Below are 24,581 nucleotides of genomic sequence, written 5' to 3'. Positions count from 1 at the left end.
TTTGTATTATTAACTTGGTAGATTTTATCTTATGTGGTTCTGACTCCTTCCCTTAATCTCTTTAATGTTAACAAAAACAGGAAGAGATAATTGATATTAAAGAAATGGTATGTTGTCTACTACTGTTGATCTTTTTTTAATGAAATCTGAATTTGCATCTAATGACAATTTGATATGAATGTTTGTGAATCTATTCAGAATCTAATTATGAATCGGTTTGTGAATCTGTTCTAAATCTTATCATGAGTCTGTTTGTAAAGCTGTTCTGAATCAAATTAGGAATCCGTTTGTGATTTTGTTCTAGTCTACTAAAGAATTTTTGGGCAGAAGCTTTGAACAATGCATGCTATACAATAAGTAGAATGTTTATGCTTGAGAAAACTCCATATGAATTGATGCTTAAAAAAAAAAATCAAATATAAATCATTTTCATATGTTCGGTTACAAATGTTACATTCTTAACAAGAAAGAAAACATAGATTTGAGGCCAAATGTGGTGAAGATATTCTTTTGGAATCCCACATCAAGCAAGGCATATAGAATCATCAACAAAAGAACCTTAGAGGTTGAAGAAAGTGTAAATGTTACATTTGATGAAAGTTATTTTCTTCACAAAAAAAATTTGCAGATGAGAAAATTCACAGTTCATCATAATAAGGGACAGAACCAAAAATATAAGCAAGAACAGCAGCAATAACAAAAGCAGGAACGAAAGAAACGGATGCAGGAACAAACATCTAATAAAAAAAAACACACATTCCCAATACAATCTATAAGAATAAATTCTCATCATCTTCTAAAAACAGACCTCAGGAAATTTAAAATCCTAGTGTGCAAACTAGATCTATCTTAACAATTTTTTGTGGAAACTACATCTCAACTTGAACATAAGACCTTTCAAGAAGATGCATACAATGAATTCTAGATGATAGCCATGCAGAAAAATTAACCAAATAATGTATGGATTTTTGCCCCTAAACCTGAAAGTCATCATATTGTTGGAACTAAATATATTTTTATAAATAAAACTGATGAATCTGGGAATATTATAAGAAATAAAGCTAGATTGGTTGCACAAGGACAGACACAGAAAAGGTAGACTTCGATGAAACTTTTGCACTGGTAGCTAGATCATAAGCTATATTGCTTGTTTTCTCATGCTATATGGATTTTAAATTGTTTCATATGAGTGAGAAAAGTTCATTTTTTAATGGATTCATTGAAGAAGAAGCCTATATATCACTACTTTCTGGTGTTGAGGACCATATATAAAGCTTTACATGGACTCAAGCAGGGTTCTCCCACATAATATGAAAGACCAAGTAAATTTTTCACAGATAATTAGTTTTCTAGAGGAAATGATGACAAGACTTTGCTCACCAAATTAAAACACAAAGAAATACTGATTGTACAAATCTATGTGGATGACATCATATTTGGTGCAATGAATTTATTGTGCAAAGCATTCTCTCCTACAAAATGAATTTGAGATGAGCTTAACGATTGCATTAATCTATTTTCCATTACATTACTTAACCCACTACCACTACTTAAAACTTTGTTATTATTAAAAGGATTTTAATGTATCTGTTTGGCACTTTAAATATGGATTAAGGGGGAGACATATCTAGTGATGGTATGTTCTTGGCCAAGGGCCATTGGCCTTTTATTCAATGTCAATGCTATCAATCCATCCCACATTTGGTTCTCTAAGTAACTATGAATGCTCTCTAAAGTTCTTATATATGTGATCGCTACTAATATATGGATAATTGCTCATAATGCTCATATATACTGCTTACATTATCTAAATTGCTTATACATGAAAAATTGTTTTATAATGCGTAAATATGCAAATTGTTGAATATATGTGGTACTTCTGAGTTGACAATATAAGAGTATGCCATATATTTATATTGGAATAAGTGATTTATACTAGTGAGAAAATATTTGTAACTTTAGGAAACCTATGCTATTGCTCCCATAATGAGCTCAACCTGAGATATTTTGAAAAATGTGGCATATTTTGACTGGGGGTTTTGAATATATGATTAAGCAGGAGTATAATGAAAATTCTAACTGAAATTCTTGAATTCTTTTATATTGTATGGATATTTTTACTGTCCGTACAAATTCAGACGATGCTTTCAAAATATTTTTATTTTTGTTTCTTCCCTCGTATACTCTTTTTGACGATAACAAAAAGGAGAGAAATTGTAGGAGGAAATGTGAAGAAAAATGGTGATACTTCTTTGATAAAATTGTAGGAGGAAATGCAAAAAAATATTGGAAAAGTTGTAGGAGTGTAAAGAAAAATTCTGATATTTCTTTGATGGCATAGATATAGGGAGAGACTAAACTTGATATTTTATTCAACCCTCAAACCTTGTTTCTTGTGTTTTGTCATCATCAAAGAGGGGGAGAATGTTGATATACCTTGTGTGCATATGTGTTTGTTTTGATGATTTCAGAAACACTAGTTTTAATGTGTTTGAATTTGAGTTTGCATGTATGAGAAGCTCAAAAAGAAGTATCTATAAGCAGATGCAAAAGAAGCAAAATGAGAAGCTTCATGAGAAGCAGTATGAGAAGCATTATAAGAAACATTGCGAGAAGCTTGATATGAAGCATTATAAGAAGACTTGCAACAAGTCTTATGAATGATGAACTAAAAAAATATATGATCTAATTGAATATCTTTAGTTCTGATTATTTACACTGATTTAAGAACTTATGGTAATAATAATCATATTAATCGAAGCTATCTCATGGATTAAATATTTTAGGGTTTAAGCATCACTAATCTATTTGCACTATTTGAAATTTTTAGAAATGAATACAGCTCAAACAAAATGCTGGCTAGTGAATTATTCTTGAAACTCAAGTTACTCTTGGAAATTTAATATTCATGAAGACAGGATGGGATGACAGTTCACTTCTCAAAATTTTCCATCCATCAAGCATTAACTAAGCAGCTGGTATCTAAACAAGATCATGTATTGTCTATATATCTGAAGATGTACTAGCATGGAACGATTTCAGAATACATACTTTGTGTGAATCATACTCTAATATTTTCACATATTACTAGAGCTTCAATTCCTATCTAAATATTAATTAAATTAAGCTTATTGTAATATCCTAACGGGTTGAGACTAGTGTCTCTCTAACTTCACATATTCTAATCAAGTATATATATTAATGAGCTAGAAAAGAACCTGAGCATCAAACATTTATTTTCATTTGTAAAAAGGGTAGGTTACCAAAGGAAGTAAAGGGCAAGTTGCCCTAAGAGCAAGTTGCCCAGAGCATAGGTTGCACTAATTTTGGAGAGTATCCAACAGAGAGTGAGGGAGGATTCTGAAAAGGACAGGTTGTCCTCCTCAGATCATTGTATTTTGGAATATTTGAACTAAGTGAAAAAATCTCAAGCATTTTTGCTCGAATGAACAGGTGACCAAAGCATTATAAATATCAGTGTTCCTCTTCGCTTGTGCTTTGATTGTTTAAATATCTTGTCTCTTGTTTAAACACAATAACCTTGTTTATCCTATGCGAACCCTCCACCAGCTCATTTGCTACTAAGACAACATCCACAATTTGGCTGTCTCCCACAAAAGCACTCTAAGTAAGAGAAAAAGTATCACCAAGCATCAAATTCAAACCAATCAACAAGGACTTCTGCAATGGTCTAATAAATATTACTTCTCAATAAACTTAATATCTAACACCTTAATTGATCTACTCTTCTTAGGCACCAAGGTGATAAAGTTAGAATTGACACCTCCCCCCAAAATTCCAATCCCATGGAACTCATGAAAGATCCTCAATAAATCCTCACACGCCACATTCTAGCACTCCTGATAAAAAATCATGTTAAACCCCCTCTCTGAGCGAAGCACCATCATCATCCTCAGTTCCTCTTTCTCAAAAAGCCCATCCAACCAAGACACTTGCGAACTAGAAATAGGATTCCAACCTAACCCCTCAATCATTGGCCTATCATAATCCTCCTCGATATAAAGATCTCTAGACAAATAAGTTACTTCATCAAAGTGAACATCCCTCACCACCTCCCATCCCTAAACTACAATGCTCTAATACAATTGCATCTTAGTTGCCCATTAGCCATTCTATGGAAAAAAAATTTGATTTAAAATCATCCTCTATGACACACTTAAACTTAGTTTTGCACCTTAAACTTAGTATTCTACCTTGAACTCCTAATAGCTAAAGCTTTTAGGTAAAGTGGCTGTAACATGATACTAGAACTTAGATCCATGGTTGTCAGGAGGTCTTGGGTTCTAGTTTTGTTGCCCATGTTCATTGTTTGGTCCTCGAAAATTATCTTATTTCTTATTATGGGTGTCATTTATTGTTCATTTATCTCTCCATGTGCAATTGTGTGGCACATGTGGGGGGAGTGTTTAGGCTTAATCTACATTGTTGAGCCATAAGCTAACTGCTTAAGCATTTACATTTTTGCATATACTAGGGTAGGACAACACCCCCCCCCCCCCGACCCTCGCAAAGCAAGAAGCCTTGTGGCCCAAAGATACCTAGGGTCGATTAACATGGCACCAAAGCTATAGTTGCAAGAGGTCCTAGGTTCTAATCATGTTTCTAGTTTATTGTTTGTCAGGAATTATCTTCTGCCCTATAATGGCCGCTGTTTATGGTTTGTTTCAAACCACCCCCCCCCCCCTCTCTGCAATCAGGCTGCATGCACGGGGGAGCATTAAGGCTTGATATACATAATTGGCCCATAACCTAATAGTTTAAGCTTTTAGGTGAAGTGGTAATCTAACACCCCAAAACATGAAATAGAACACACCTCCACAAGCTACCAGGATCCTTACTCTTCCCAAATCTCATAAAAGAAACACTCAAAAACTTTTCACTTCTTTCTTTCTTTCTAGAGGAAAGGCTTAACTCTTAGGAACCAATTTTGTTTTTAAGATTTTATTTCTTTTGCCATAGCTTCATTCCACTTTGCATTTTCATTGCTAATTTCCAATCCAAAGAAAAAGAAATACAAGAAAAATACAAGACCAAAGCATGGTATGAAGGAGTCAAGGAATTATACAAGACATTTAGAAATAGGCGTTGGGCACAACATCAAACACCTCTCCTTAATGCAATGAGAAGTTTGAAAAAAATTCCACTAGATCATCACTACTAAGAAACTCTTCCCCCAAAGAGGCAAAATTTTGGTTGAATTTTATGATGGAAATTGATATACTAGAAAATGTTATGTTTGCCTTTGAGAATTAAGTCAAATGATTCATCCTTTTTAGAAGTTAGAAGTGACTTACTCCTATACATGCTCCCTTGCTCTGGTGGAGTCTCATATCTGTCATTTCCTTTCTATCATTTTGAACATTGCAAAGGTTTCAAAATGAAAGATTAAGAGGCAAGAGGAAAAGCAGAATTGTAATCGAGAAAAAAAGGATGACATCTCTTTCACATTATCATTCTCCCCTTAAAAAGGTGTTAGATAAGAAAAGAATCTTTCAGATCATGAATAGTACCATCCATAAAATGAAAAGTTTCTAGATGGATGATGATAGCACTTATACCCTTTCTGAGTTGCAAAAGAACCAATGAAGATGCAGAGGGACTAAAGATTGAGTTTACCTTAAGATGGCACATCATATTGACCAAAGCAAACACATCCAAATAGATGGAACAAGAGGAGAAGGTAAACCCAAATCAAGAAGATCAATAGGGTTTTTAAAATGAAGAATCTTTAATCACATACAACTGATAATCTATGCAACAGTAACAGCAGCATCTGCTCAAAAAAAGATTTCGGAATCCCGTAGCAAATATTAAAGATCGAGCAACTTCAAGAAGATGAAAATATTTCCACTCAGCCACCCATTTTGCTAAAAGTTCCACCACAACTATTTTCATACAGGATGCCATGATTAAAGTCATGCTTTAAACTCTCCATCAACGTATTCAGCCCCACTATCACTCAACAAACTTTGATCTTGACATCAACTACGCAGCAACCATTGAAAAAGCTTTAATACAAGTATCAATTTCTGACTGAAGCAAATAGCAACACAAGAATAAAAAGGAAGATGAAAAAACCAATGACGTGTAAAAATTGAGGGTGCATCTGAGGGTCCCCACACATCATAATGAACAAGTGCAAAATGAGAAACACCTCTATTATTATTACTTGGATATGAAATACATTTATGCTACACAAATATACAAAATAATTTGGCTATTTAGTAAGAAATAATTTTTCTAACATACAAAAAAAGGAGGTCTCAATTGTCCATGCCACTATTTCTCCTAATGCAGATTGACTAGAAACCTAAAGTGCTCCTCCAGTTGATAACATATCTGAAATCAACGCCCCTAAAACCCTAAATCTGTTGCATGTCTTCCATAGTAGGAGAATTGCCAGCACTGCTGTAGGCATGAAAACCAGCCAGCAATTGCCAGAAATTCCATGGACGACACTGCAGTTCAGGAACACAAAAACTCCTTTATATTTTGCAACACCAACACCATAGCCACCCACAAAAATTTCCGATCTGTCTACCACTGAAATCCCATCGCCAGAGCTGCTCCCACACACCCTCACGTGTCAGTCAAAGGCAGGCAGGGGTGACCCCATTTGCCAGCTTGTGAAGCTTCAAGCATGTTTTGGCCTGACTTGATCCTACACTGTTCGAATCCCTCTATAAACATATTATTTAGTTTTGGTGATGGTTTTGTCCACAGCCCACAACATTCTAGCTGCTCATATGTGGCACCATGGGAATAACTGTTTGGTACTGCCCGAAGCTGTTTGTCAATGTTTATTGAGTTCATTATGGACTGAAACAATGGTATTTGCTGTTTGTTCAGCTGTTTATCTTGTTTCTCATGTGTTTGTGGTTTCCTCCAGTTATTGAAGGTTGTGCGTTGGGATGGAGTCCATGAATCCAAAAAGTATGGTATTTGCTGTGTTTTTCAGATGTGCTGCCATAGACGAGATTGTGTGTGTTGGGATGGAGTTCCCAAAGTCAAATGTGTGTTTCTCTCAACAGTCCCTTGTTTGGGCATCAGTGAACAGCATACCATACTATCTCAAAGGAGGAGTATTCAAGGCTCCAGGAGTATCATGCATCTCAACAAGCATCTCATCACATTGCATCTTTTGCTCTAATCCTACATCCTGATGCCAGGTGTAGGACTGTGCAATCGGTCGGTTCGGCCAATTCAGCCAATTAACCGAATTTTTTCGGTTAACCCCACCCCATAACTGAACCGACCGAATTGAGCCCTTTAACCGAACCATACCCAACCAAACCGAATTGTCGGATAATTCAGTTAACCGAATTTAACCGAATAAAATTAAAATTAATTATAGAAAATAATTATGAATGTATAATTTGAATGCCGAAATGGAGATGGGAATGCCGAAATTCAAAAAAATATGAATGTATAATTTGTATGCCAAAATTAAAATTAAAAATAAAAAATTAATTATAGAAAAAAAATTAATTTATATTTAATTATTAATTAATTAAAATTCAGGTAATTCGGTTAACCGAATTACATTTTCCCCATAACCAAACCGAAAACGAAATACCCGAACTTACCCCATTATGAAACCGAACTGAACCGAACTACAAATTAACAGAACTGAACTGACCGAATTCGGCTAGTTAATTCGGTTAAAACCGAATTATGCTTACCCCTAGCCAAGTGGTCACACTCCCACTAGTCCTTGGGTGATCAATTCTGCTGCCACTACCATATGCTAGGTGTAACCAACTTCTTTTGTACCCTCCAATATTCTAAAAATGTACCTTGAACTACCCTTGTCCATGGGTTCTACAATTAAGGAGATAGGAATAGTAAATCCTACTACTTGAATCTCTCTTTCTTCTTGTTGTAAAGCTAGAGATGGAGACGAGGAGAAGAAAAGAAAAGAAGAAGAAAGAAAGAGAAAGGAGAAGGCGGCAGTTTCCTTAGTTACGTTCAGCTCCAGATCTGCCTTTCAAAATATTAATAATAAAAAATCTTCAAAGACAAAAATACCCCTACTTACACCACATAATTACTAAAATAGCCAATTTCTTCTAACACTTCCCCTCAAACTAGAGGTGTCTAAATATCACCTAGCCCCAGCTTGTTAGAAAAATTAGACAATGCAGGCTTAAATAAACCCTTCATGGAAACATCGCCAAACTAAGCATAGATTTCACAAATGGAGTCATTACAACCTTCTTCAACATAGCATCCATTGGACCCTCACAAAATGAGGGTCAACTTCAATGTGCTTTGTTCTCTCATGAAACACTGGGTTGCAAGCAATATAAATGGCAGCTCAATTATCACAAAACATATCCATGGGCTTCTTGGCCAAGAATCTCATCTCTGACATAAGAGATTTCAACCACATATGCTCACTCAAAATATGAGCCCAGAGCTCGGTATTCTGCTTCAAAACTATATCTAGCTATAGTAGTTTGTTTTTTGCTACCCAAGTAACAAGATTACCCCCCACAAATGTACAGTATCCAATAGTAGACCTTTGATCAACAACTAAGCCAGCCCAATCTGCATCAAAGTATCCCATGACGTCATAGTTTCTATCACATTTATATATCAAGCCTCTACAAGGAGAGCTTTGGAGATACCTTAGAATCCTACAAACAGCATCCTAATGTGGTTATTTGAAATTTTCCATAAACTAACTCACCACCCCCACAACAAAGGACATGTCAAGTCTAGTAATAGTTAGGTAGATCAACTTGCCAAGCAACTACCTTTATCGACATTTATCTTCAGAGTCTAGTCCAACATCCCTAGATAGCTTCACATTGGGATCAATGGGAGAATCAACCCTTTTAGCTCTCAATATACTGGTCTCACTTAGCAAGTCCAAGATATATTTTCGTTAAGATAGATTCAACCCTTTGTTACACCATGTAATCTCAATATCAATAAAGTAATGTAGAGTACCCAACTCCTTGATTTGAAATTTTTCTTGAAACCACTACTTGACATCTGCAATCCCACTTTGGTCACTGCTAGTAATGATGATGCCATCAATATAAACTACTAGAAGCACCACACCTACCTCGTTTTGGAGAATAAAGACCGAATGAATAGAGTAGCACTGATGAAACCAAATGCAGAGGCCACCTCACTAAATTTGTCAAACCAGGTTTGTGGAGATTGCTCAAGACCATAAATGGCCTTATGCAATCAAAATACCTTATCATCCTCCCTTTGAGCAACATAGCCAAGTGTTGCTCCATGTATTCCTCTTCCTGCAAATCTATACAAGATATTCTTCACATCCAATTGGTATAAGAGCCAATCAAAATTAACTGCCAATGAGATCAATTCATGAACAAAATTGAGTCTAGCAACAAAGAGAATGCCTCAAAATAATGAATATCATATGTTTGAGTGCACCACTTGGCAACTAATCGAGCCTTAAGCCATAAAATAAAGCCATCAGGAAGATATTTGACAGTGTAGACCCAATGACACCTAATCAACTCCTTACAAAGAGGAAGATCCACCAAATCCCATGTCCCCCGAGTGGTATATGCATCCAATTCCACATCCATTGCATGCTTCCCCGGGTTTAGCAAGTTTTTTAGCATGTGAAAAAAACAATAGAAACAAAGGTCATTGACAAGGCAAAAGAATGCATAGGACTAGGAAGGAGTTGAACTGAAATGAAATCAGCAATAATATAAGTTCTTGATGAGTGTTGAGTACATGTTCAAGTACCTTTCCGTTGTGCAACCGAAAAATCCAAATCGCACATGGATAAATATCCAAAACTAGAAGTCGAAACAACAGAGGGCAGAAGAGGCGGTTGCATAGTGGTAGCGATGTCTATGCCTGTTCTCCGTTGTTCATAAACCCTCAACTGTTTCTTTGGATCAATAATTGATGGATCTGGAGGACGATCAAGATTTTTCGCTAAAGGGTAGGGATCAGAGGATCAATGCATGAGGGGGAGCTAGAAATCATTGACGCACTCAAAATGTATTCATTCAATAAGGACTCAACACTAGAGAAATAAGGTGACCCCTCAAAAAAGGTAACATTTGCACTACCATATTTCTTGCGAGTGTGAGGATCATAAGATCTATATCTTTTATGAGTTCACGAGTAACCAATAAAGATAGATTTAATAGCACGAGGAGAAAATTTGTCCTGACCTGTATATGGAACATGAACAGAACTTGTGCACCCAAAGGCACAAGGAACAACTGAGAACATGGATGTTTTTGGATACACAATAGAGAAGGAAATTTGTCCCCCTAGAACACTGGATGGCGCCCTATTAAGCATAAAACAAGCTGTAAGAAGAGCATCGGTCCAAAGGATTTTGGGAATATGCATATAAAAGAGTATAGACCATCCTATGTCAAGTAAATGTCTATTTTTTTGTTCAACAACTCCATTTTACTAAGGGGTATGTACACATGATGTTTGATGAATAATCCCCCTTTGACCAATAAAAAAAGTTTGAAGCTCATTTTGAACAAATTCAAGTGCCTTATCAAGTTGAAAATTTTGAATACTGATGCCAAATTGAGTTTTTATTTCCTCATGGAACTAAGTAAAATACATTAAGAAATCCAGGTCTATATTTTAACAAATAGATCCAGGTCATACACAAAAAATCATCCACAAAAGACAAAATATTGACCAATCAAATTCTTGACTCTACATGGACCCCCCAAAAGTCACATCCTTGTTTTTTGGCTTGTGACCAGCCATGACTCCATCAAAATCTAATGGAGGCACCATGCCTAGGCAAGAATTTGCTTTACAAAACCATCATTTTTTTTTATTTGGATACAAAAATAAATTCATTTAAAAAAAAAAAACTGAGAGAATTTACATGGGGGAGAAAAGGTCTCTACCAAAAAAACTAAAACATCAAAAAATACAAATCAATCCAACCAATTCTTCCAATCCCTATTTAAATCCTGAAAGCTAGCTTCTCAAAAAATTCCAAACCCAATACACCATAAAGAAGTCAAGAACTGAATCTTTTCCCACGCGAAATATGAATTCAACTTCTTCCCAAAAAAACTCCGCGCATTACGTTCCAACAAAAGACCCCATAAAATTGCATACTTACAACACTTCCATAGAGCTGCCCTATTCTTCCTTCTAGCAAAGCCCACAAAAGAAGTGATTAACAAATCTTTAATTGAGTAGGGGCAGACCCAACTCTCTTCTATAAAACTAAACAATTTATCCCAAATCCTCCATACAAAATCAAAATGCACAAAAAGATGAGAGGTTGTTTGGGAATTCCTATAAAGAGCACGAAAACATTTGGCTAGAGCCTTCAAAGGTCTCCTAATCTGCAACAAGTTATTGGTATTAATTTTGTAAAGCACAACCAACCAAGAAAATGCTTTAATTTTTGCAGGAACTTTAACCTTCCAAATAATCAAATAAAAAAGAAATGGATGGATCAAAAATTCAAAGAATGATTTACAAGAAACACCCCTAAATGATCCTAACACCAATAATGAATAAAATTACCCAAGGATAATTTCCAATGTTCAATACAAACAATAAAGAAGACAACTCCACCATCTCCTTATCATTCAGAGATCTCCTGAAATGAAGATTCCAAGAGACTAGGAAGCAACTAAAAACATTCTACTTTCAGTGACAAGCTTTTTACATTGGGTTGTACTTTACATAAAACATTTTTCACGCTTCCTAGCCTACATACATAACCACAAACCAAATACATGCTTAGTATCTCTATCATCTTCCTACAACCTATAATACATGTCAAAAATGGCAGTCTCTTGGAGAACTTAACAAGTGGGGTTGTCCTTTAGTTCAAACTTGAAATTATTAAGGAATAGAGTGAGCAACCATGAGCTCAATAAACATTCTTAATTCCCCCTTATTCAAATAAGGATGTCAATACATAACACACAACCTCTTTCATCCACGCAAGGTGCATGAACACACTTTTTATTCTAAGCAATATGCACAAATATACTCTTTATTCCAAGCAATTTCTTCATCTAAAATTACCATCGCAAAACAACCAAATAACATGCATTTACACTTTTTCCTCAACATAACAGCACCAACCCAACTAAGTGCATATTTTATCTCAAACAAGCGCCAAATTCCAGCTTGGCCAACCATCGCTTAACGCAAAAATACCAACAAGTGCCAAATTCCAGCTTGGCCAAAGCTTAATGCAGAAATACCCTCTGCCCTCCTCTCTGGTTGACGAAAATGGGGTTTCAAATCACTAACTTACAAGAAAACAAGTTTCGTGAGTTTCACGACCTTATTGTATGTTAGGGATGAAATTGCCACTACCGCAATGTCCTCTACAATCTTCTCTAGGTTTTTAAAGTTTCAATCTTCTCCTGACGATAGAAAAGAGCAATCGAAGAGGGGTGGGTGCCAGGTGGGTCTAGGGTTTTGAAGGCAAGCATGACAATAATGGTGGAGGAACAACTACAATGGAGGTGAATCGATTTTTTTGTGAAAGGGAGGGCTAGGAAATGATTAAAGGAAGGAGATGCCATACTCAAGGACTCAAGGGCCAATGACAAGGGAGCCAAGAGGAGAGCATCAAGTAGTCCATCTTAGGTGCTTCTCAAAAATGAATATGAGACCTCGCTAGAGAAGAGTACCTTGCTAGAGAAGATTATTGGTAGTCAGCTGCTAGTGGAGCGAGCCTAATGGGCACATTACTAATAGGCTAGTATGAACTTGCTTAATACAAAACAAAGCAAAATCATGTCAATTTATCGAAGCAATTTAAATTTACCATGGTCTAAAGGGCATGGTTATCACAACTCTGTCCCACTTAAGAAATTTCGTTCTTGAAATTTCATTCGATCTTAGGCTGCAAACAAATGAGGAAACTATCAATCATAACAATTTTTTATTCCTAGGTTGCTTTTTCAATGCCAGGTGTTGCCATAGTATTTTGACCAAAGCAATCATCTTTTTCCTTAAGACCCGTTCCGTCATTTCACGACTCTTGATAGGATTTTCTTCATAATTGACATCCTCCCTCAACGGAATATTGGACCATTCACAAACATGACTCAGATCTTGTTCATACTTTTACAGCATCAAGACATGGAAAACATCATGAATGTGACCTAATTCAGATGGCAACATCAATTATATGCTGCTTCTTCAACTCGTTTGATAATTTCAAATGGCCCAACATAACAAGATTGTAGTTTTATCCTTTTTCTCAAATCTAAGAATCCCTGTTCAAGGTGACATACTAAGGAATACAAAATCTCCAATTTCGAATTCCAGTGGCCTTCTTCTTTTATCAGCATAACTCTTATGTCATCTTTGGGCTGCAAGGAGATGATTTCTTCCTTGCTTAATCTTCTTAGTACTTTCTTGAATTAAATCTAAACCAAGCATTTGATTTTCTCCTATCTCTGCCAAACACACCAATGATCTACAAGGTCTCCCATATAAAGCTTCATGAATCATGAGGTGTCATATTTATACTTGATTGAAAACTATTGTTGTAGGCAAATTCTATTAAGGGTATATGCTCACTCCAACTCCCTTTGAAGTCTAGAATGCAAGCCCTTAACATATCCCCTAAGATTTGAATTACCTTTTTAGATTGGGATAGGCAATGTTGAAAATTGTAACTGTGTGCCCATATCCTTTAGGAGACTTTGCCAAAATTGAGTGGTAAATCTTGGGTCTCTATCTAACATCATAGATAAGGAAACCCCATGTAACCATACAATTTCAAAGTTGGATCCTGACCGGAACTATGGTGATGACACATGTCGGGGGCAACATGTCTCGGTAGGGTGGGTGCTACCACTATCTTGTGCCTTATGGGGGCAAGAGACAACCCAGAACTGAGGTTCTTGGCGTGGGGAGGAGTCCCACATCGCTCGAAGAGGTGAAGGGGCCTCAGCATATATGAGGATTGGATCCCCCTCCAACTCTAGATGGAAAATATGCCCTAGTATCTTCTCCTTTTTGACATGTAAAACACTCAAAACAAGAAATAGACTTGAACATCCAAAAACATGTTGCAAATTCTGAAGGAATGGATGACCCAAACGAGCATGCCATTGAGCTAGAGAAATGCCATGGGTATAAATTGAAGTTGTATGAAAAAAACTAGATCTACCACAACCACCATCGAAAAGGTACAGACCATCCTTTTCACGCCCTCCACCAATCCACTTCTTTGTCTGGAGATCCTAAATAACACAATGAGAAGAGAAAAAAAAGGGCCACAAAACAATTATGAGATCTAGCTAATTGACTAACTGATAACAAGTTCAAGAAAAAGTTAGACATATATAACACAAAAGATAAAAGAATAGAAAGAAACAAAAGAATATTGCCACAACCAAACATTGGTGTAACCAAACCATCAGCAAGAGTAAGATTCGAGTGTAAAGTAGTAGGTTTTATGGACTAAATTAAATTAGGACTCCAAATCAAATGGGAGGAGGCACCAAAGTCAATAATTCATAGTGAAGGGGACGAAAAGAGGCAAGAAGCCTAGTTGCCCGAAATAGCCCAAAGTAACAGTAGATGTAGAAGACTAGGTTTGAAGTTGTTAAATCATGATGAGAAGACTATTATACCCTTCTCAAAACACGATAGACGATGAACTCAACTCCCTAATGGAATGGTCAGGTGCACTAGAAGCGTCAACTGTAGAATCACCCTCAATAAGAGACTTATTGGACCAACTAGGTTTGCCATGGAGGTCCCACATCAATCAATAATATGATTGTCCTAGCCACAATGAGTGCAAATACAAGAATTGCCACAACAAACTCCTTGTCCTGATACAGTACTTTTGCCACAACTGCCATCCAAACCTCGTACTCATCCTCTAACACTTCCCCGACCACAGCTAAAAGTGTATGCAAAACATGGCGGAACTATCATGTGAAGAAGTTGAGATCCATCTTTGGTGATCCTTTGTATTCTAGCATTTGCTTCATTCAAAGATGGAATGGATTCACTGAAAAAAATTTGATCAAAGATTGGTTGAGCTCTCGACTTAACCCAGCTAAAAACTTGGCAGCCAAGAACTCTGCCTGTTGCCTCTTAAAACATCTGAATGTTAGAACTAATTGGCTGATAAATGTTGAGTTCCTCCCACATAGCCTTTAGAGTGCAATAATATCACTAATAAGTTTACCTTCTTGGTCATAATTGAAAATTTTCTCATATAGGTCAAAAACACAATTTTGATTTTTATCTTGTGAGAAGCTTTCACAGAGATCACCCCATACAGCTTTCTTTGTTCCATGAAACAACACGTTTGCAGCAATTTGCAGCTCCATGCTATTCCAAAATCACACAAGAAATATGTCATTCTCTTTCATCCAATCTTCATAATCCTTGGAGTCTGGAGAGGAAGGAGAATGCAACAAATACTTGGACTTTCCTTTCCCATTAGAAGGTAGTTGAAGGATCCAACCAATTTGATGGCTGTGATCCATACGTTAACAGTATCAGTTGAAACTCTCTCTGTAGAGGCTATCAAAACCATCTCCAATATGCTACAATAAGTGCACATCAGTACTGGAATGAACATAGCAACAATGTGAAATCCAGCAGCACACAGAATCACAGAGCAGAACTTCAGTACTTTAAAGAGCTGCTCTAACTACACAAACAAGTAACAACATCCTACGAAGAATTACTTTAGCATGCAGGAGTGTGCAGCCCATAACAAGCACCACAGGCACTCGACAAACAAGCTGGCAGCGCAGCAGCTACAGGTATGATGGATGCCAGCTACTAGATTTGTGCCGGCAAGAGCAGGAAATAAAACCACTGAACACCAATAAAAAAACACCAGAAATTAAATACAATATTGCAGAGAATAACCCTGCTACAACCAAACAGTTTACAGCAGCACAGCAACATCAGATACCAGAAACAGAGTTTCACAGAGCAACTGCAGATACCAGAAACAGGGCATCACTTCCCATCAGCAAATCACCATGAACACACACAGCATCCTCCCAGGGATGCTGCACAGCAAAACCAAGACGAGAAGTGATCTCAAACGACTCTCAAACCGACCAGAAAATCAGATTTGACAGCTGATTATAGGGGAAGATAAGAAAGAAAACGAAAAACAGGGTGTCTTAAGAAAAAACTCACAGAAATCAGATTTTGAGGAGATTAATAATGCTTTGATACCACATTGTAAAGTTAGAGATGGGGATGAGAAAAAGAAAAGAAGAGAAAAAAAAGAAGAAAGAGAAAGAAGGGGACAGCAGTTTCCTAGAATTACGTTCAGCTCCAGGTCTACCATTTTATATATTAATAATAAAAAAGCTTGAAATACAAAAACACCCCTACTTATACCACATAATTACTCAAATAGCCTACTTCTTCGAACACTTCTATTTTGTATATTCCTAAATCCCCCTTCAATTTCATGTCTGTTAATAAGATTACAAAGTCACTAAATTGTTTAGTAACCTTTTTTGTCGATTTTGCTGTTATTCAGGATCGAAAGATGCGAGAGACAATTGGCACAGGATGTGAGGCAAGTGGACTTTACTACTCCAAGTGGCTCTCTCCCCCTATTGCATGCAGTGCCACGACACAACACTTCAAATTCAATGTCGCCTTGGTCATCCTTCTGTGAACAAGTAAAAACACCTAGTTCCTACTTTGAGTTATGTCTCTAATCTTGAGCATTAGTCTTGTCAATTGAGAAAGCACCATCATGTTCCCTTTGCTTTTTGAATCAATAAATGGGCGGTCAACCCTTTCATAATAGTCTATTCCGATATTTGGGGTCCTAGTCATGCCACATCAAAGTTGGGGTTCATATTCTTTGTTACGTTTGTAGATGACTACTCTATGATGACTTGGTAATGAAAGATCATTTGCCATTTGTCCTCAAATAAGGACTCAATTTGATGTAGCAATTAGGATGAATATTGATAATGCTAAGGAATCTTCAATGCCCCATTCATTACCTATGTGACTAACTCTAGACTGGTCCAAAGTCATCTTGTGCCCACGCTCCACAACAAAATGGAGGTGCAAAGCAAAAAAGAAATATATATTCTTGAAGTCACTCGTACCCAAGGCCTTAAATTTCGATTTCAACTCAAATTTCAAAGCTCCAAAAGTAAGGAAATTTCGATTTCGACGTCAATTTCGAATTCGATTTGAAAAAATAACGGAAATTTGTAATAAAACATGGATTCCTTTGTGAAACGTTAGAAATGGTTAACAAACATAATAATATAAGTTTTAGGGCTAATATTTTACAAATTAAATACATCTATGTTTTGTATGAGGTGGAAAAGTTGTAAAATAGTATGTGTATCAAACATATTTGTAAGATAATGTACATTAAATATATTCAGTTAATACAAATGAAATTCAAAAATCATTTAAATATTTTTTTTTTGTACAAATAACGATAACATAGACATGAATGGTTAAACAAAATGTTACTGTAAGTTTATTTTTTCATATAATTTCAAAAACACTTGTAATAATCTTTTGTTTTGATAAAATAAATTAAGATAGAAATTTCACTTCACTCCTAAATTTTTCATATGAATTCTGACAAAATATCATCGTATAGTTAAAATTTCGACAAGTTTCGCCAAAATTTCGAGATTTCGACAAATTTCGGATGATTTATTGAGATTTCAACGAAAATTATGCAACACGAAAATCGACTGCCATTTCAATTTTTAGGGTGACGGAAATCAGAAATTTCGACAATTTTGTAGAAATTTAAGACCATGCTCGTATCCTATTATATCAAATGAATGTCCTCATAGCTCTTTGGAGCGATGCTATGCTCGGTACTTGCTCTCTCATCAATAAAATGCCATCCTTTGTCCTTGCTAGTAAAATCACGTATTATATTATCTTCCTAGAGACTCCTTTATTCTCACTTCCTCATATATTTGGATATGTGTCCTTTTCCCATTAGTTAAGTCAAGGAATGGATAAGTTGGATCCGCTTGCCACCAACTACATTTTTCTAGGCGACTCTTGTGCTCAAAAGGGATACCGATGTTATAGCACCACTTTACATCAACCCTTTACTAATGTCACCTTCTTTGAGTCTATATTATATATTGCAAGTCCTTGAGTCCTATTGACCTTGATGAGTCCTTCCTCTGCCTAGCCTTTCAAATCCTAACATACTATCTATGCCCAATCCTAGTCCTCCTGCATCCTAGTCAAGCGTAATTCCTTCTCATTGCTTGGATCATCTGAAAATGTGTGTAGGGGGAGACACAACAATGACCCAATTCCCTAGTGTACTCATCTTATGATCCTATTTCCCAAGATGTTGATGCTCCTATTGTTGTTTGGAAAGGTAAACACACTTGTTCCTAGAATACAATCTATGATTTCTTTTGCAATTATTTCTTGCCACCCTCGTTTTAGTGTAATGTTAGTACTCTTATCTTTCGTTCCTTTTCCCAAATATGTTTCAAAAGTCGTATCCCATTCTGGGTGGAGGACTAAACGGTTGAAAAAGAAATGCATGTATTAAAAAGCAATGATACTAGGGAACTGGTACCTCTTCCTCCTGATAAGTTTATGGTTGATTGTTGCTATGCATATACCATTAAAGTCAGTCCAAATGGTTTCATGGTTCATTTGAAGGTTAGTCTTGTTGTTAAGAGATACACTTACATGTACAGTTTGAATTACTCTAACGCACTCTCTCCAATCATCAAACTTACCTCTGTTGATTTGTTCATCTCCCTTGCCACCACATGTTATTGGCCTCTACATCATTGCCTTTCCACATGGTGATCTTTAGGAGGAGGTCTATATGGAGCAACCATTTGAGTTTGTTGCTCAAGGGAGTCACAATCAGCGTGTCGGCTCACAAAATCCGAACCAAAGCATCTTTTGGTCAATTCAGTGTCATGGTACTTGAGTTTGTTCCTAGCGGTATGCAATAGATCACTTCATACTTTGTCGTCAAACTACTTGTGCTACAATTTTGCTCATTGTGTATATGGATGATATTGTGATCACCACTAATGATGATCGAGGCACTCAACACCTAAAGCATTTTTCTACAAACTTAACTTCAGATCAAGGATTTAGGGCCGCTAAAATAATTCTCAAATTTAGAAGTATCTAGATCTTGTACAAAACCATATAGTAACAAAGGAAGAATGTTCTAGACTCTTTAGATGAAACTAGCCTATTAGGATTCAAACTTGTTGATACACCCACGAATCCTAACAAGTTAGTGATAGATGTGGGTGATTTGGTGGCTGACCTTATAAGATATTGGAGATTTGGTGAAAAGTTGAACTATCCCACAATCACTCGACCCAGTGTCTTCTGTAACAAGTTGTGTGAGTGGAGTTGCGTAATTCTCTGAGAACAAGTCACTAAGATGCAGTCATCGTATCCTGAGATAGCTCAAAGGTACACCTAGGAGAGGTCTCTTGTATTGAAATCAAGGTCTATATACAGTTGCAGATATGGTTGAGTCACCTTGATCCACAGCTGTGTACTATGTTTTTATTGGTGGTAACCTGGTATCCTAGAAAGTAAATAACAAATTGTGGTGGCTGGTCATAGCTCAAAAGTACAATAGGAGAGGTCTCTTGTATTAAAATCAAGGTCTATATAAAGTTGCAGATAGGGTCGGGTCACCTTGATCCACAACAATGTACTATGTTTTTGTTGGTGGTAACTTGGTATCCTAGAAAAGTAAAAAACAAATTGTGGTGGCTGGTTAAGTGGTGAGTCAAAGTATCAAGCCATGGCCCATAACACATGTGAATATTTGGCTAAATAACATGTTAGAGGAACTTCATTTTCCATATTTTTGGCCTGCCTCCAACCCAATCTTTCAAGTGTGGACGAAAGTCACGAAACACACAAAAGTTGATTGTCACTTTGTTCAAGAGAAAGCAAAGCTCATTACAAGGGCTCGTGAGGTATAAATTCCACCTTGTTGATGTGCTCACTAAATCCTTGGGAGGTACTCGGGCTAACTCCATTTGTAACAAACTAGGAGCATATGAAATCAATGTTACAATTGTTATTGTTGAGTTCGTAAAAGTGAGCTAGTGCACGAGTTAGTAAGGGTAATATGGTGATTGTTCAAACATGTTAATTGCCTTTCCATGTGTTCACACTAATGAGTGATTAAAAGTTGTTTAGGATTATCTAATGACCTAAGGTCGCTACCCCAAATTTTAGGTCATTTTATGACCAAGAAGGAAATATGTAACATTTGCCCCAAAGTTGGTTGTATATGCATAGATAAAACTTGTCAACATGATAAGAGAACATTTTTCTTGTGTTTAGCTCTGTCGAATATGGTCAAGGACATAGCTAAGAAAGTAATCTAAAATGTAGTATCACAAATATACAGAAATTTACTAGACCGCTTTTGAACAGGCTTTGTGAATGTGAAACTTCTCTTGGCGATGTCTAATTTTTGGCAGTGGAAACTAAATAGAATTTTTCAAATTAAAATGTTGAAGGATTGATGGGCATAAATAGACTTTGGAACCATCCAGCATAGATAGAATGAGGTATCTTTCATGTAATCAACTAGTGCCATTTGTTTTCCCTTCTAAATAATTTTCATTACCTTTTTTTTGTCAAACTAGTTCGTCACATAAACATTGAAGGCTTCCGATTTTCAATATAAAAACAAACATTTTCAGACTACAGGTTCTGTAATTTGAATGGCCGTTGGTAACTGGCCCACCATTACGGGTTCATACGTTCAGCAAGCTTACCATGGATGGGAACATGACTAGGATGTGACCCATCATGTTAGAAATATTGTAACATAAAGAAGGCTGACAGAGAACGAAACATCTTGTATAGTTATATATAAAAATACAACCATTAATTATAGCCAAGCAACAAAAACCCAGTCAAATATTGAAAAATAAAATAATGCTTGAGATCTGAATTCTTTTTCATTCAAATTACCATCCATAAACACAGAATTATCGAAATAAATGAAACCCGAGACAGAAGGAAATCAGAATATCCAAAAAACTATAAACCTTTTGAGAAAAGGGAAAAAGAATTTAAACATAGGTGCAGAACGAATGAAAGTGATCAGCTCAATCAAAATAAACATACTTTTTATAAGAATGGAAACGTTTTACTGGCCCCTGCACCAATGCACCAGTATCCGCACAGATGAATGATCTCTCAGACTGTACAGTGCCAGAACAAAGAACATGAATCAAAAGTGGACTGTGACACATCTTTACCAAATATGGAGAAAACTAAAATAGAATGAAATATGAACCCATGCTACCCCCACCCCAAAAGACAAACCAATTTTAAAAGGAAAAAAGACACTAACCTCCCTAAGGTTTGGCAGAAGGACAAGGACCGCTCCTGAGGTTTCAAAAATCCAACTGACCTACCTTGAGGTTTCAAAAATGCTACAAACCTCCCCTAAGATCTGCCAAAAAGACACAAACATCCCCTCAAAAGACTTGTCTTTTTACAAAATACAAGAGGAGGTTTATGTCTTTTTGACAAATCTCAGGAAAGGTCCCTAGAATTCTTGAAGCCTCAAGGGAGGTTCTAGGGATTTTTGAAACCTAAGTGGACATCCTTGTCTTTTTTCCAAACCTCAGGGGAGGTCATTGTCTTTTACCCATTTTAAAATTATCTCAACATGCTCTTGCTTTAAGATTATTTGTTTATCGGTTTACTTGATGGGCAAGCACATGTTTCTGATCTTAGTGACAAGAAGCAAGCTGGTTGGAGGGAGGATGTGTATTGCAGTGCAATTCTTCCTTTTGAAGAATAAAGAATTTAGATACTACTGAGTCATCAATTTCCAAGGATTCTCCTGCTTGGTTCTACATCAAGGATGAGGTTTATTGGGTGAGAAGAACGTATCAGCTGGTCTTTCAAATAATAAGGACCGCATAAGATCTTTGGGTTTTGAAATTTATGGAGATATGTTTAGGGTTGGCCAGTGTGCTCAAAAGTTAAAACACTACACTGGCATGCTTCGCAAAATTTCTTACCAAAGAATGAGAATGTACGTAAAGAATCCTGATGGGAGTTTGCGTTTCAGGTGTGGCTTCCATCCTGAATTGGAGAGGAATGTCTTGGTGAAATGCAGCATGGCTAGGTATATTTGGGGGCGTGCAGTATCTTGAACCAAAAGACTCCTTCCTCTTGGGGATCTTATTTTAGGAGCTGATTCCTCAATGTTTGCAAACAGTTGGTCCCAGAGTGTATTGCTCTCTTTGTTATAACTCATGCAGATATGTGTAAACAGTTGGTGCTGTGTCTCACATGGATATCAGTGTGGGATCCAGGGGGTTGATTAGAGATTCTTTTTAGAAATGCAATTTTGCAGCGGCAAAGAAAATACAGTGGTCTCGGTCAGATTGCTGAGATGGCTACAGCTCATTTTGCTGTTCAGCTTCCCAATGGTTGGGGGTTATCAAGGATTATCGTGGAAGGAGATGCCTTCGATCAAGGAGTCATCGTCATTGTCAATGAAAAGAACTGGCTGCTAGCCTGATAATTGAGGACACAACAGGATTATTTCCTTTTTTCGTAGCTGTTCCTTCTCCTTAGTTGTTAGACACGGCTATGAGGTTTCTCACAGGATGGCCAGAATCAAAGTGTAAAGTAGTCATGACTCAATTTCTTTCTTTGGGTTGTTCCCATGTTTTCAGATCAATAAAAACACCAGATAGACAATGTATCTGTATGAAAAACCCAAAAACCTCGAAGTATTAATAGCAGTCAGTCATACCTTCAAAGGAAGATTTGTGATGGAATCAAGCCAGGTAATTGTTCCTACAAAAGATACAAAAAAATAAACAATTATAATCAACATAGAAAAGTTGAACAAAAAAGAGTACATTTCCTAGATATAACTAAAACTTATTTCAAAATCAGCAACAAGAACAAAAGTAAAAGACAAAATGAAAAGCACACCAAAAGAGGTTGGCCGAATCAATGCATATGTATCCATCTCGATAGATACGCCATTGGCAATTGAAAATGCAATTCTTTTAACTTTTCGTTTGCTGAACATACGCTTTCTCAGCTGATCTTTCATGTCCTCCAATCTGAAAATTAAAAAATATATATATATTTACAGGGGCTGGTAGATGCAAGGAGCAAGGGAAAAAAATTAATAACCAAATATTCTGCTAAAATGTAGGCTGGTTTGAAAATTTAATTCTATTATGAAGTATAAACACTAGCTCACAAGCTTCATGCAGGCTACTCACCCCAGAACCTCATTTGAGCAATATAAAAATAATTATAGTTCAAAATTTTACATAACAAATCAAATAGACATTCTCAATAACACCAGAAATGGCATTTTTTTACAGCAGTGTGGGCAGGTTAGCGTAGGATGATTAGGTTTAGGGTTTGGTTTCGCAGCAGCTATGCACTTAGGGTTTAGGTCAAATCTTGCTCTGATACCATGTTGAAGTATCGGGTAAATTGGACTACCTAATCACAACAATAGGTCTCTCCTTCTATTTACTATATATGTCAAGCACATCTGCACATAATGATGACCATAATACACCTACTAACTCATGCTTACTAACATAACAATAACACAAATTAGTAATGCTAAATGATCAAAAAACCAGTAACAAAACCATCCAACAAAGCTGGGCAAAGTCATGGCGGTCCAAACCAACAAAAAAGCCTGAACACATACTCCACGCAGTAGAACAATGACAGAAAAGATTAGAATAAGATTCACCACTATTGAAACACATCAAACAAATATTCCAAATGGTTGTTCGTGATCGTTCTATTAAGGAATTTTCTGTGGTGGCCGTATTAAAGACTAACAATCCAACAAAAGCCCTCACAGGAACTTTAGCTTCTCAAATATGAACTAGATAGAAGGAAGCAAGAGATTCAATAAGATGACAATAGCAAAACACTTGCTACAACTCCATAACTATTTGAAGTCCAAATCCTACTACAATCACATCTAAAAGAAGATTGAAAAGAATGCAAAGCTAACTCATTTAAATCCCTATTGTCAAGATCCTTGGAAAAATGAAGGTTCCAAGAGAAAGCTTCCACTCAACCACCATAAATTATCAATTTGAGCACTATGAAGAATATAGGCAGCAAAAACAACGAAAGAACGTAGGAAAAGAAACATCAACTCTCCCAGAGGTCTTCCTAAGGGCAGACCCAAAGCCCGTTTTCATTATATATTTGACCAAAGGAAAGAACAAAGTAAAATTTGAGAAATGAAATTTCAAGGACTCCCATCGGCAACTTAGCATTCTAACCATTTTCCTAAAGACCATAATTAACCTTTTATCACTAGGCTAAAGGGAACTAATTTCTAAGGGAAAATGCCATTCCCCACTACAGCAATGTTCCTAGACACTAAAGTACAGATTTAGGCCTTTAAACTACCAGACAACTGATGAACTAATCCTCCTCTCCTAACCTCAACCACAGGAAATCCCTCATCACGTTCCCCATCCTAGCTGCAACACCTAGGCAATCTTAAACAAAGATGAGAAATAAAAGTGACATAAGCTAAAGATGCCAAATTAAAGAAA

At 36.5% G+C, this 24,581-nt stretch overlaps 1 protein-coding gene across 4 annotated transcripts in view; it reads right to left on the bottom strand.

Annotated features, from left to right (window-relative positions):
• LOC131152416 (ATP-dependent DNA helicase 2 subunit KU70) overlaps nucleotides 1–24,581 on the bottom strand; it is a 167,780-nt gene that overhangs the window by 88,318 nt on the left and 54,881 nt on the right. For all 4 annotated transcript variants that reach the window (XM_058104283.1, XM_058104282.1, XM_058104285.1 and 1 more), the window contains 3 exons: nucleotides 22,966–23,099; nucleotides 22,781–22,824; nucleotides 21,130–21,206 (listed from right to left, as the gene is read on the bottom strand). In XM_058104283.1, the coding sequence (XP_057960266.1) occupies nucleotides 21,130–21,206; nucleotides 22,781–22,824; nucleotides 22,966–23,099 (255 nt within the window). The remainder of the gene's footprint in view (nucleotides 1–21,129; nucleotides 21,207–22,780; nucleotides 22,825–22,965; nucleotides 23,100–24,581) is intronic.

This window comes from Malania oleifera, chromosome 3, assembly GCF_029873635.1.
Source record: "Malania oleifera isolate guangnan ecotype guangnan chromosome 3, ASM2987363v1, whole genome shotgun sequence".
Lineage (NCBI taxonomy): Eukaryota > Viridiplantae > Streptophyta > Magnoliopsida > Santalales > Ximeniaceae > Malania > Malania oleifera.
Note: the sequence above shows the minus strand (reverse complement) of the source record. Positions and strands in the feature narration are given on the sequence as shown.